The sequence below is a fragment of the Macaca fascicularis genome, chromosome 9 (assembly GCF_037993035.2).
Source record: "Macaca fascicularis isolate 582-1 chromosome 9, T2T-MFA8v1.1".
NCBI lineage: Eukaryota > Metazoa > Chordata > Mammalia > Primates > Cercopithecidae > Macaca > Macaca fascicularis.
The window spans coordinates 86,333,746-86,348,217 of NC_088383.1; the positions used below are offsets into that span (position 1 = coordinate 86,333,746).

Genomic DNA, 14,472 nt, shown 5'->3' on the forward strand with positions numbered 1-14,472 from the left:
CAGATCATAGTAGACAGACTGGGTGAGGGTATGTTTTATCAGCATATGGCAAGGTAAATCTCTTGAAAACACTGCCTTTACAAAAACAAAAGCATGCCAGCACTGTATTTTTTTAACTGGTCCCACTCCCCTCTATTTAAAGATAAAGATGGGAACGTTGTTTTGCCTTTCAGCATGAGAGTGGCCACTGTGCACAGACACCCCAGCAGGTTGGAAATGTGCACCAGCAGGGGCCTTTCTGGCACAGGTCCCAGTGTGAAGATGCTAACCATGCCTAACATGTGTTAGGGGACAGTGACCTCATTTTCAGGGATGAACTGAGGTTACTTCCAAGCAAAATCCACGCAAAGGCAGCCTTGTAGCAATCAGAGGGAATCCGTGGAGCCAGCCCCATTTACTTCAGTTGGTTTTGATAGTGATGATTACTAATACAGGCCACCTTTAGAAATTTAGAAGCATTTTTTTAATTGGTTAAGTAACCACCGCCTTTTACTCCTCTTCTGGCTGATTTATGGATGAGAAGTGCTGGTTTATTTCTAATAACTGGATAGCAATTAAGTAAAAAAAAGAATAAAAGCTTAATAATCTGAGGTCTTTCCTAACTAAACTGGTTCAAGTTTTTTCAAGCTCTTGCCATGGATAAGACACATAAAATTCCCCTTTGTTTAAGATCTCCACACCCAAAACACATACTTGAAAAGAATGCATTTGCTGACATAGACCAATCTCTTAAAAAGAGAAATACCAATCTCTTAAAGATCCAAGGTTTTTACTGACAGGCAGCAGATTATAACATGAATGTCACCATTGTTTTCGTTTGTGTAATTGGTTGCATTCTTTTGAAATTGGTGGGAAATTAGATCACTGTGCAAGATATCTATAAAAATATCAGTGCACAATATCTTACTCTAAAATAACTGGCAACTGAGTGGTCACAATCGCGATGGCCATGTCCCAGTGATTCAGCTCTAGTCTCATAGGAAAAGAAAAATCCACCCTTTGGCTCCCCTCTCATGTGCTTGGGCAGAGTCACAGCTCTGTATCCCATACCAAAGTCTTAAACACAGAAGAATGGGCCTTTCAAGTCATTTGACTAATTTTTTTTGTTGGAAGTTATCTTATTCTAAATAAACACATTTTAGATTTTGAAAACTTCAAGTCCCCTTTCTGATGGAGAATAATTTTCAAACTCATGTTACTTTGTTCACTAAAAATTACTTCTCAGTGCTACCAAGCAAAGCCCCTCATCTTTAGTTTCTGGCTATAAAACTTTGCCTTTAAAAGCAGGGGGCATAAGGCTGGGCACTGTGGCTCACACCAACACTTTGGGAGGCTGAGACAGGCAGATCACTTGAGCCTAGGAGTTTGAGACTAGCCTGGGTGACATGCTGAAACCCATGTCTACAAAAAATACAAAAATTAGCCAGGTGTGGTGGTATGTACCTAAAGTCCCAACTACTTGGAAGGCTGAGGTGGGAGGATCACCTGAGCTACAGCGAGCCATGATAGTGCCACTGCACTCCAGCCTGGGTGCGAGAGTGAGACCTTGTCTCCAAAAAAGAAAGGAGGGAGGGAGGGAGAAAGAGAGGAAGGGGGAGGGGAGAGAAGGGGAGGGGAGAAGAAGAAAGAGGGTTGCATAAGCCAGAAACTGTGGATTGCTTGAGCCCAGGAGCTTGAATACAGCCTGGGCAACAGAACAAGACCCCATCTCTTTAAAAAGAAAAAAAAAAAAAAAAGGCAGGGCATAGATGAAAAAGGGTTGGGGGAGGTAATTATAAAAGTCAACAATTTAAAATCTGGCCTTGAGATCTTAATCTTGTATGTGAAATTAAAAGCCTGTCAGTATACCTTCAGAATACTTCTTATATCACACTTTCTTGTCCATTCCACAGCTAGCCCCCCAGGTCATCTTATCACATTGTCACATACAAACATATTTTCACAGTAACCTACTTGAGTGGCTTTCTCCTTTGGTGAAGGATAACTTAATGTGCCACCAAAGGAGATCGACTTGAGCTGCATTGATCAAAACATCCCATCTCAGACCAATTGAATCTGAATCCCTTGGCTGTGGGGGGGGTGTGTGTGTGTGTGTGTGTGTGTGTGTGTGTGTGTGTGTGTTAGTTATTCCTGCCTGGGAGATCCTTGAGGCATGGGGGGGTTGACAACAAGGACCCACAGGTCTTATCTCCATTTCCTCCCACACTCAACTCTGATGTCAATGAATTGGGTCAATATATAGCTTTAATGATGTCTTTTCACTCTTCAAAACTCTTTATTTCCTCCCGGTCTCTTTGTGGTGAAGTTAAATCAGATTTATCTGGTGTTCCAAACCTCTTCTGGACCTGTCCTTTTTGCCTACTCCCCTCTCCCAGGGGAATCCCCTTTGAGTAGAGATTGTCTATTCACCATTCCTCAAACCTCTCTGGCTCTTTATTTCTACCTATCTTTTCTTCCTTTTATTCTCACTGACCAAATACCCTGTTGAAATCCTGCCTCCTGCTACCCACTGTTTTCCCAGCTGTTTCCAGGATGCAGAATTGGCCCTTCCCAATGAGCTTCTCTGACTTTATCAACTTCCGTAGGTTCATCTACTACGAATTCAGGCTCCAGTGTGCACAGCTAGATTTTAACGTTATTGAAAGCTGCATCCTCAAGGTGGAGGACAAAGACCTACCTAAAAGAGATTATCGTCCATCTTTGTAGGATATGTGATCCTAAGCAGAACAGACCAAGTGCTGTAGGAGTCCAGAGCGAGAAGGGGTCATGCCTAGTGCTTATCAGGGAAAGTAGCAAATACAAAGGGATCTTTGAGCTGGACCCAGAATTTAGGAGGTGAGTCTGTTGGCCAGGTGCGGGGAAGTGAGGAGTGTTGGTGAGCATTACTAGCAGAGCATTAGTACTATTACCAATGACCCAGGTGAGTTGCAGTGCCAGGAAATTTTAGGGGGCAGTTGAGGAATAAAAAGATATCTAGGTTGCTTTCAAGATTAGTGTTGATTCACGTTTTGTTTCAGGCTGGAAGTATGTGTTTGGGACAGGTTTTAAAGGGCCTGTGAGCCTATGCCATAGAAGTGGATTTTATGGTTTAACAGCAACAACATTTGAACAAATGAGGTATGGCATAAAACAGCAATATATGAAACAGATAAGGGTACACCTATTGGGGCGAAACTGAAGATAGGCACACAGAACTCTGCTCACTGAGCCCTACCCTTGATCTCAGTGTTTCTAAATTTTGGGGCTCCACGGAACTCAATTGGAAAACCCCTGGTGTTGAGGGAAGAGCCTGGGCTTGTTATCAAGCAGTCTTACATTTCATTCCTTGCTGCTTGCTTATTAGTTATGTGACCTTGCGCAAGCCATTTAATTTTTAAGAAAGTTAGGTTTCCGCTTCTGTAATGAGATTCCTGTTTTGATTGAATACTTAAGAAATAAATGATAATACATGTATAGTAAGACATAGTACATAATAGTACTACATGTAAAATGCTTAGTGAGGTCCCAGGCATATAGTAGGCACTCATTTAATTGCAGCTATTTTCCTTGTCTTGACTTTCTTTGAACCCTCAGTGGCTCTTCATACACTGTTCAGTGCTTCTAGCCGATTCAATTAGCGCCAACTACAACCTCCTGGAGATTTTTTAAATGATCTAGGCATTATATAGCAAGGACCTGAACTGGCCAGGGAGCAGGATGAATGAGGAAAAAGAAAGCTAGCATATTTTCAGCTGCGGAAAGCTAAGAAGTTAGGGAAACAATAAAAGTAAGTCTTTTGAAGTGCATCTTTGAACTAGCATTTTAAAGGTAAGAGGCCTGTAGAGATTTAAATATATATATGTGTGTGAAAGCAAAAACTGTTTTACTTGGTTGTGTGAATACAGAGTACAGGACACAAAGCCTAGGATTTGCCCAAGGTGGATAGTCTGACAAGAGACCCCACATTAACCTGGGCCCCAAATGGTGAGCCCCCAATATAAGAATGGACAGGAAAGAAACCCACCATATAGAAGAGACAGGAAAAACACTCCTCTCTCCATTTGTCACCAGATGGAAGGGAAAAAAAATCTGTCCTGAGAATGTGTAACCATAAAGAATCCCTCATATCTATACCAATTTGAGATCCAAATTTATCCGTGTAGTCTTAACAAAAACAAAAACAAAAAACCTCAAGCCAAGCATTTATTTTTAAAGTAATCTTGAGTTGATAGTGCCTCTAGGCAACTGACAGAACCAATCTCAAATTTCTGTTTGGAATATGACAACATTAACCTAGGCATTAAAGAATTACCAAAGATTAGTTTCTAAGGAATATGAGATCACAAGCAACAGTCACAAGCCACAGAAATGTAAATTGGTGCAATCACTTTGAAATACAGTTAACTAGAAATTAACTAGTAAAGCTGAATAAGCACATACTGAGTGATCCAGCATTTATGATCCTAAGATTTAAAAAACTCTTGCCCTTATGTGCCCCAACTAGTGCCAGAATATTAGTGGCAGTATCTTTCGTAGTGAGTCCAAACTGGAAACAAGACAAACATCTATCAACTCTACAGTGGATAAATACATTGCACTATAATCACATAATGGACTCTTCTACGCTAGCAATTATAAATTACCCACATATTACATGTCAACATGGATGACTCTAAGAAACACAACATTAGACAAACAAAGACAGAATGATACATAATATATAATTTTACTTACATAAAGTACTAAGACTCTTGAGTACTCAGTACTAAGACTAAGTCAATTACATAATATTTAGCTTAGGGAGGGGTACATAAATGTTAAAACTATAAAGAAAGGCATGAGAGTAATTAACTAAAACAGAGGATGCCTTAGGAGAACCACTCAAGAAGGGACTCACTGGAAGTCTTCAAATCCACTTGTAAGTTGCATTCTTGAGTTGAATAGTGGGTACGTGGTTGTTCATCTTATGATTTTTCTTTAAACTGTTCATATATGTTTTATGTATTTTTAAATGTGTGATATGCATCATGATAAATACTTTTTTAAAAAAAGGAGAAAGAACTAAAAAAAGTCCCTGAGACGGAATATTGAATCAGATGTGTACACATAACTTTCTGGAAGGGGGTTTGAGGGAGAGAGTGAAGTAAAAAAGGTAATCAGAGAGTTACACCAAGATTGCATGCCTGGGTGGCTTGGATAATCTTGGGATGTTTAAATAAAAACAAGGAAATCTATTGTTCATATTTCTGTCATTAGCATCTGGTTATCTGGTTGCAGGCAGATGCATTATATATCTCAGCACACTTTTGTTGTTGCTGTTGTTGAGTGAGGGAATTGTGGGACATGGAAATGTCTGGGGGTGAGGATGAGCACTATGTGGATATGGAGTGCTGGGCTTAGAGAGAATGGTGGGAGCCATGGAAGTGATTAGGTCACCTAGAAAGAGCATACAGGAAGGAAAGAAATGTGAGTTCTGAACATTTTCAGTGATGGGTTGACGCAGTGAGGCACAGAAGGAAGTGAACAAAGAGATGACAGAGGAAAAGCTCAAGACAAGATTTTCAAGAAAGAGAAGGTGATCGGTACTGTCAAATGGTTCAACATTATAAGAGGAGAAACTTAAAAGTCATGGAACTTGATGACTGGAAGGTCATTGGTGATTTTATACAGAGAGACAGTATTGATGAGTGAGAGAAACCATATTGCCAGAAGTGCAAATATGAATTAGTATTAAGGATATAAGTCAGTGTGAACCTAAACCAATCTTTCAAAATGTTGGATATTTAAAGGAGAACTTCTAAACATCTACTTATTGAGTGCCTAACTATGCACTCACATTGTTAATTACTTTACCTGAATTATCTAATTTTATCCTAACAGTAGGTTATTTTATGCCCATTTGACAGCTGAGAAAACTAAGGTATATATATATTTTCAAATACTTGCCAAACACTAAGAGGTAGAATAGCTGAAATACAGATTTGGGCTGTGTGATTCCAGTGCTTTGGTTCTTACCTCATCCACTGCGCTGGGAAATAGAGGAGATCATTACTTGCAATCAGGTGCTGGGTAGAAAAGTAGAAGGAAAATTTTTTGTATTTTGGGCTTTGTTTTGTTTTCTATGTTGGTAGGCAGAAGGCAGGGCACCAGTAGAAAAAAAGGAATTTGAAGTTTACAGGAAGGATCATCTGACCCTTCACATGGCTCCCAGGTAGCTGGGAAGATGGGATAACAGGGAAAGATTAGAGAATTGGCACATCAAGTAGATAGAGGCTCCTGAAATTGCCCTCGCCCCCCAGAAAGGTTTAGAAGCAAAGGAGCAGAGCTATATTATGTACTTACTGGCTCTCCAGTCTGCATTTTTTCAGGTGATCCACTGTTAGCCTGATCTTGAGTCTCATAATAAACTGAATGAGAAAATCCTGATCCATGGAAGATAACCTAAAAGTGCCTAAAATAGTTAATTCAATGGATGGATGGACAAATGGATGGACTGATGGAAAATGAATGAATGAATGAGCTAAGAATTCTCATTTGGAATAGACCAAACATGTAAACCCTTTCTTAGAATGCTGATTAACAGCCTAGACTCCAGAGCCAGACTGGGTTTGCATCCCTGACATTCGCAAGCTCTGTGTCCCTGGGAAAGTCATTCATCCTGCAGCTCAATTTTCTCATCTATGAAGTGGAGCTAGTAATAGTACCTACTTGTGTTAGTTTGCTAGGGCTGACGTAGTAAACCACCACAAACCGGGTGGCTTAAAATAACCGAAATGTATTCTCTCACAGTTCTGGAGGCCAGAAGTCCAAAATTAAGGTGTCAGTAGAATCACACTTCCTCTAGAGACGCTACGGGAGAATTCTTCCTTGCCTTTTCCCACTTCTGGTGGTCCTTGCCTTGAGGTAGCATTAACTCAAGTCTCTGCCTCTTTCTTCACTTGGCCATCATCTATCTTCTGTGTCCATGTGACTTCTCTTCTTATAAGGTCACCAGTCATTGGATTTTGGGCCCATTCTAATCCCGTATGACCTCTTCTTAACTAATAATATCTGCAAAGATTGTATTTCCAAATATGGTCATGTTCTGAGGTTCGTAATGAACATCGGTTTTGGGGAGACACCATTCAACCCGCTCCATTACTTAATGGAATTGTTATAAGGATTACATAAATTAACATAAGGACTTATAAAATTAATACATATTAAGTGATGAATAATATAATTAAGTTAATATTAAGTGCTTGTAATCATGTCTAACTTATAGCCAAAGGTATGAAGTATTACCAGTGTTGGCACTCTGAAAATGCTTATTCTTTCCAATAACTGCTTTCTGTTGAATAATATCAATATTCCACTGCCAGTAAAGATGCTGAGTTACTAGATTAATTCATAATAGTGCTTGACTCTATCCCTGAAGCTATTTCCTTGAAAAACATACATGATTCATATTCCTAGTAAAATGATTAAGTAGACAGGATATTAACTGGTAACAAAATAAGCTTCCATTTTCCAAATTCCTCAGATTTTGGTCACCCAGAGGAAAAAAAGTGTTGAACAACCTGTTCATATTCATTTTTGTGCAACTAATTCCTTAGGCAGTGGCTTTGTCTGTGTGACTTTCCATGTGGCGGAGCCCAATTTGTCTTTGAACCTAATTTCCTCCATAGTAGTTTGTTGATGTTTTTGGATGCATCTTAGATACAGCATCAAAAGAGGCATTGTTTTGATACAAGATTATCAAAAGGTTAGAAAAACAAGCTATAGACTATGTTAAGGGCAAGTCCTAGTTATTCCATGAAATGACGGCAACGAGATACAACCCACTGATACTGAGTCTAGTACCAAATACTGTGTTTTTTACATGAAGGATATAAACAACAATGCGTAAGTATTATATACTCTATATGGGAAAAATTGGGGGGGAAAATGGTTAAGAACCCAATATTTGCCCTGCCACTTATGCAAGGTTATTTTAGAGGAGAGAGAGTAAGAAGCTGTGAAATGAAAGCAAATAATTCATTATTTGTACCACATTTATTTTGTTCACCAGTGTGTATCCAGATATTGACACAATGACTAACACATAGTCGACATTCAACAAATATTTGAGGAAGGAAGATATGGCATATTGCTTGCTGATGGCTAAGAGTGAAAGGAAGAACTTATTGGGGGCTTTATAATGTCACTTCCTAAGATGTAAATTTTCTTCAGGGCAGTCTTCATTCCCCTCTTCTTGCTTTTTCTCTATCTTTTCCCCCTTTTTATTTGAAGTGGGTGGTTGTTATGGTTTTGGTGTGGTAAGCATGTTGGTATGTAACAGAGCCAAGGAAAGTGAAGAAAATTAATATCTGTTTTTGCTTGTACTTCCTAAAATTCTGAGGCAGTCAGTTAGCTATCTCAGAGAATTGTTTGATATCAGGATTGTTGAAAAAAATAGATATAATGAAGACGTCCACCAGAGAATTTGTTTCAGTAGAGCAGGAATTCTTAAATGCAAGTTCATGAGCAGGCTTAGCGCTCCTGAGCCACATGAAATTATGTGCAAATTGTGTATGCAGATGTAGATTTGGCGTGTGTATGTGCAATTGTTGATGGAAGATAATTCATTCACCATCCTTTATTAGTCTCGGAAGAATCCAGATCCCAAATAGGTAGAGAACCACTGAATTCAAAGATTTGTTTTATACTGATTTTGTTTTGTTTTAGAGGTTTGGATGGGAAAATTCTGAGGAAACTTGAGAGGAAATTGGACAGTGTATGGAATTATTAAATCTTTCCAGATAAGGGATCAATTCAAAGGCTTTTCTTCTTGAATTCCAACACCTCTTTTTTAACATCTTTAGCTGCTGTTGTTATGCACTCCACATTAGAGTTTGGGATGCTTAACTCACAGTTGTTATCTCTGGCAGTTGAAATATCCAGGCAGACTGATGTCATTTGTTCCCAGAACGGCATCAGAGCCCTTCTGGGCAAATTCACTGATAAGTCATTGAACAGGCACAAAGAAGATGATATTTTATGGTGCAATGAGCCATCCTTGCGTAGCTAATTTAGTTCTAACTGAACTTATAAACAAAAAACTAACCTCTAAATAGTGATCCTCTTTAAAAACTGCATTCTGTTTTTCTTTAAATCCCTGGAAACTTTGATTCGTCCTTTGTTTAACCTGAACCTTTATCTCTTATCATCTGCCTAAACCTCTGCTCTGATTAAATGATTTTCATGCTTATCTCAAATTCCAATTTTATGTTATTTTAAGTAATAGCTATGTGTGCTCTCAGACACCTGACTCGGTGACTTAGTTTATCTGGTATTCACCTTTGTATCTATCAGATTCTCAACTTAAACTGCTGCTGCTGCTGCTAATAAAGCCTCTTGTATTATTCCAGGCAATAATTTGATTAATAGTTATTTCCACCCAATTTACTTATTTGTTGATTCATTCATTCCCAAAACACTTATAGGCACTTGCTATATGCCAAGAATGCTTCCAGTTGCAGGGGAAACAGTAAGATGAAGATTACACATGGAGTCACATTGCCTTGTGCTGAGTCAAGGCTTGTGGCAACCCAAACAGGCCAAAGAGTGAAGCCTCCTTAAGCATACAATCTTTATGTAAGTTGGGTTACTGTTTATTTAAAGCAGTGGTTCTCAACTAGGAAGACTTTGCCCCCCTCCCCCAAGGGACATTTGGCAATTCTGGAGACACTTTTAGTTATCAGAAATAGGAGATACCACTGGCACCTGGTCAGTAGAAAATGCTGGTAAACATTGGACAATGAACAGGACAGTCCCCTACAGCAAAGAATTATTCAGATCAAAATGCCAATACTGCTGAGGCTGAGAAGCCTCAATTTAGAGGCACAGTAGTGATTGAGAAAGGCTCACTACTGTAAAAGAGAAGGGGGCAGGTGACTCCAGAGGCAGTCGCCTCGCCTCTGAGGTTCTGAGCAAGTTGACTCTTAGTGAATTGACCCACACTGGAACCAAAGACCCTTCTGAGGGGTAGAATTTTCTTCTTCTCAATTACATTTTCATGAAAGAATTAGCATTCCTGTCTTAAAGACTGGCATCTTGGCTGCTGTCCAGTTGCCTGCTCCTTAATCTGCCTCCTCTGCATATTCTGAAGGGGCTGATAATTTAGGGTGGAAGAAGGACAGGTATACCAAAATCTGTGATGTTGTGTGGTAAATACAAAGCGAGTTCAATGAAATTAATACTGGGAGCATTGAGAAACTAAACTCCACCTGGGGGATCTGGGCAGGCTTCACGGATGAGGCGGCATTTGAACAAAGTGTTTGAAGGCAGTGTTTACCATATGGCTGATAGAAGACACTTTTCTCTTTTAAGCCATACCCTGCATGATTGCATTTATAACTGGTGACAAGATGTATCTGGCTGCTCTTTCAGGAAAACCTGCTTTTGTATTGTACTGTATTAAGCAATACTTCTTTACAGATTTTGCAGGCCCAGCTTTGCAGTGTCTTTCCCCTCACCATCTTTCTATCAAAGATTTCAATAGCAGGTGGTTTCAACTATGAAATTATAGATGTGAGAGTTTAGCAGTAGTTAAAAGCTGCAAGCTTTCAGTGAGTGAATTACACGTCTTGTTTTAAAATTTTATATATATTTCTTCCTTTCTGCTGCTGCTCCAACATATGGCTATGTACTGTAGGAAAATCCAGTAGAACATCATTGCCTGCAAATTTCTGTTAGACTATTAAGTACAACATAAAATGGGTTAAGCATGGTGGCTCATGCCTATAATCCCAACACTTTCGGAGGCCAAGGTGGGAGGATTGCCTGAGGCCAGGAGTTCAAGACCAGCCTGGGAACATAGCGAGACCCCTGTCTCTAAAAACTAAAAAAGTAGCCTGGCATGGTGGCGCATGTCTATAGTCTCAGCTACTCAGGACGTTGAGGCCAAGGATGACTTGAGCCCAGGAGTTCGAGGCTGCAGTGAGCTGTGATTGCACCATTGCACTCCAGCCGGAGCAACAGAGTAAGACCCTGCCTCTAAGAAGAAGAAGAAGAATGCCATTTTGAATCTATTAATTGAAAAACTTGCTGTGATAGATATGGATAAAAGGAATAGATGTTACGTTTCTGCTACAAGAAAATAGTGGGGTCTTCATAATGTAATTATCAATAACTTACAGAATTTCTCTTTTCCCTCTGGAAATTGTGTGTTGATTTAAGGTGCCTGTACATTACAGGAAATTTTCTCTCTCAATTCAGAATGAACTCTGACATCACACAAGGGATAACATTGTACTCTTGAAGCTAACTTCTAAAAAATGCGTCCTTTTCTTGGTTCTTTTTACAAAGAACTTTTATTCATATTTTCATTGTTAGAAATAAGAGTTCAATTATTTTAGTTTGGACCTTAAGCTGGATAGTTTATAAACATGCATATTAGCTTCTTTTCTCATCAAAATGTTTTTCTTTTCCATTTTAGTCTGATGCCAATGCAAGTTACTTAAGAGCAGCTAGAGCTGGACACCTCGAAAAGGCCCTCGACTACATAAAAAATGGAGTTGACATCAACATTTGCAATCAGGTTAGTTGGAGTTATTATTGAATATTTTACTTAAAATTCTAAAAATCCAGACTTCAAAGTCCTTAAAGACTTTATTTTTTTGCGAGTTCTTTTTTTTTCCATAGAATTTTATCAGCTTGTCATTGTCAAATTATTCCCTGTTAGAGGAACATTCAGAAATGTCGGCATATGTCCCTTAATAATTAATTTCTAAAATTTAGTAAACAGTGATAACAGAACAACCCATCTGGTTTTCAAGTACTTTGATTCCTAATTCAAGATTCAAGTTCCCGCACTGCACACATACAAGTGGTCATCAGGTGGGACATTATAATAGCTCAGGAGTCCTTGGTAGACTGTTTACTGCTCTATTTTCAGCCTGCTGAGTAAAGCTTTTCCTTTATTTTAATCAGAATGGGTTGAACGCTCTCCATCTTGCTTCCAAAGAAGGCCATGTAGAAGTTGTTTCTGAGCTGCTACAGAGAGAAGCCAATGTGGACGCAGCTACAAAGGTCAGTATCATGTATCTAATGCTTTTTGTACCACTCACCATATTCTGTGAGGATTCAGCCCTCAGTAAGAATGGGGGCAAAACTCTCATAAGATATTTGTCAAATGTGTTCTTTTTGGGAAGAACAGAAAAATTCAAAAGCTCGATGAGTTGATAAATCTTGACTTTCATTTCACAGAAAGGAAACACAGCATTGCACATCGCATCTTTGGCTGGGCAAGCAGAGGTGGTAAAAGTCTTGGTTACAAATGGAGCCAATGTCAATGCACAATCTCAGGTAAGTCTACAACTCCATGCCATAGACATTGTGTTATCATTTACAAGCAATGTTCTTTGGGTCAGGTGCCTGCTTAGTTCACATGTCCTCTAAGAACACAATATTTAAGAACTATATTTAAAAAGTTATATTATTGCACACTTTGGAAGGCAAAGGTGGGCAAATCACTTGAGGCCAGGAGTTTGAGACCAGCCTTGCCAACATGGTGAAACCCTGTCTCTACTAAAAACACAAAAAAATTAGCCTGGCGTCATGGCACATGCCCGTAATCCCAGCTACTTGGGAGGCTGAGGCATGAGAGTCACTTGTACCCAGGAGGCAGAGGTTGCAGTGAGCCGAGATTGCATCACTGCACTCCAGCCTGGGTGACAGAGCAAGACTCTGTCTCAAAAAAAAAAAGTTAAATTATTGCAGATTATTTAAATTCATGTGTGTTTTCATTTGTTATATATATATGTATGTGAGAGAGAGAGGTTTTTAAAGTGGTCTGTCTATAAAAGATACTAGTCATAGATACAAATGTTTAAAGGGTATCTGTAATGCAGGGTCTTACACTATTTTATGATGCTAGCTTAGGTTCGATCTTTTTAAAAACAAGCAGAAGGAGCTTTAAAAGTGCTCAAGTTTAAAAATTTTCAGATTCGCCGGGCGCGGTGGCTCAAGCCTGTAATCCCAGCACTTTGGGAGGCCGAGACGGGCGGATCACAAGGTCAGGAGATCGAGACCATCCTGGCTAACATGGTGAAACCCCGTCTCTACTAAAAATACAAAAAACTAGCCGGGCGAGGTGGCGGGCGCCTGTAGTCCCAGCTACTCCGGAGGCTGAGGCAGGAGAATGGCGTGACCCCGGGAGGCGGAGCTTGCAGTGAGCTGAGACCCGGCCACTGCACTCCAGCCTGGGCGACAGAGCGAGACTCCGTCTCAAAAAAAAAAAAAAAAAAAAATTTTCAGATTCTTTGTAATGAACATAGGTTCGATAAATCTTTCATGAATTTCTAAGATGAACACCAATACGTTATCATTAGACAGACTTCGAATCTAGAAGAATTAACGTTGCTTTATTTTGTTTAAAAATATAGGTCCTCATTATTCAAGTATTCATTATTTGAGTCTCCACAGACAGGTCATGTAGGAAAGTAAACATCATCGTAATTCAAAAATATTCACTAAGAACATGACCGCATTTAAAACTGGTTCCCACTCAAACATTCCTTCGAGTCGAATGCTGACTTCCATCCTTATTTGTCAGTGTCTCCCAGGGGTGTTAGATATTGAACAAATTGATTGCAGAACAAAACTGCAAGTTTTGACAAAGACACTAAGTTTCCTGAAGTCAAGGAAAGTGATTTGGAGAACTTCTGGGTGCACAGCTGAGCTGTGGGTACGCAGTACTCTGGCAGCATTAGGCTAGGAAGCATGTGAAAAGTTAGGATGACTTCCTGATAGCTGTTTCATATAAGAATGATTTGAAAGTACATAGATTAAATGAAGACAAAAAGATAAGTGAGATCTCTGGATGGCACATACTTCTCCCAAAAGACAGTCTTTTTTGCTTATGCTATGAAAATTAAAAAGTGAAGAATGTTGACATATATCATTTTGTTGGGAAAAATAACACTTGGTTTAGTCTTTGTTCATTCTGAGAACTTATACATGAATCCAGTTATAACTTACATTTTATTAAATCATATAAGCCTATTTTTATAATTTCCAGTTTTATCTTTTAAGAGTAAATCTGAATCAAACTTTAAAAAGATTATTTACTATGGCCTTTTGCTCTCCATTTTAAATGCACTTGATTTTTCCAGTACTGATTATCGTTGGATATCGGGAGTCTCCTCTGTTTTATGGGTTCACAGAATTGTAGTGACTTCCTCCCCTGTTTACCACAGACATAGCAATGATAGCTCTGATGCCATCAAATGTCAGAGTGAAAGAAAAGAAACTACACAGTGCTTGCAACTGCATGGTTCTTGTATATTTGCTCTAAATTCATTCTAGTTCCCTGTGGTTGGACCTTTGTTACATGATCTATGCCAATTATTCTGATTCCCTAGGAGAGTTCCCTTGGAGTAATAACGTTTTTCCAGAAAGGAATGGTGTAAAATTGGAGAGCAGCAAGTATGGTACTTTGAGAGAGATACAGACCAGCTTACTACAATAGAA

General features: G+C 39.2%; 1 protein-coding gene across 46 annotated transcripts in view; it reads left to right on the forward strand.

Moving 5' to 3' along the window:
• ANK3 (ankyrin 3) overlaps window positions 1-14,472 on the forward strand; it is a 701,337-nt gene that overhangs the window by 440,226 nt on the left and 246,639 nt on the right. For all 46 annotated transcript variants that reach the window (XM_074002067.1, XM_005565791.5, XM_005565789.5 and 43 more), the window contains 3 exons: window positions 11,438-11,539; window positions 11,932-12,030; window positions 12,208-12,306. In XM_074002067.1, the coding sequence (XP_073858168.1) occupies window positions 11,438-11,539; window positions 11,932-12,030; window positions 12,208-12,306 (300 nt within the window). The remainder of the gene's footprint in view (window positions 1-11,437; window positions 11,540-11,931; window positions 12,031-12,207; window positions 12,307-14,472) is intronic.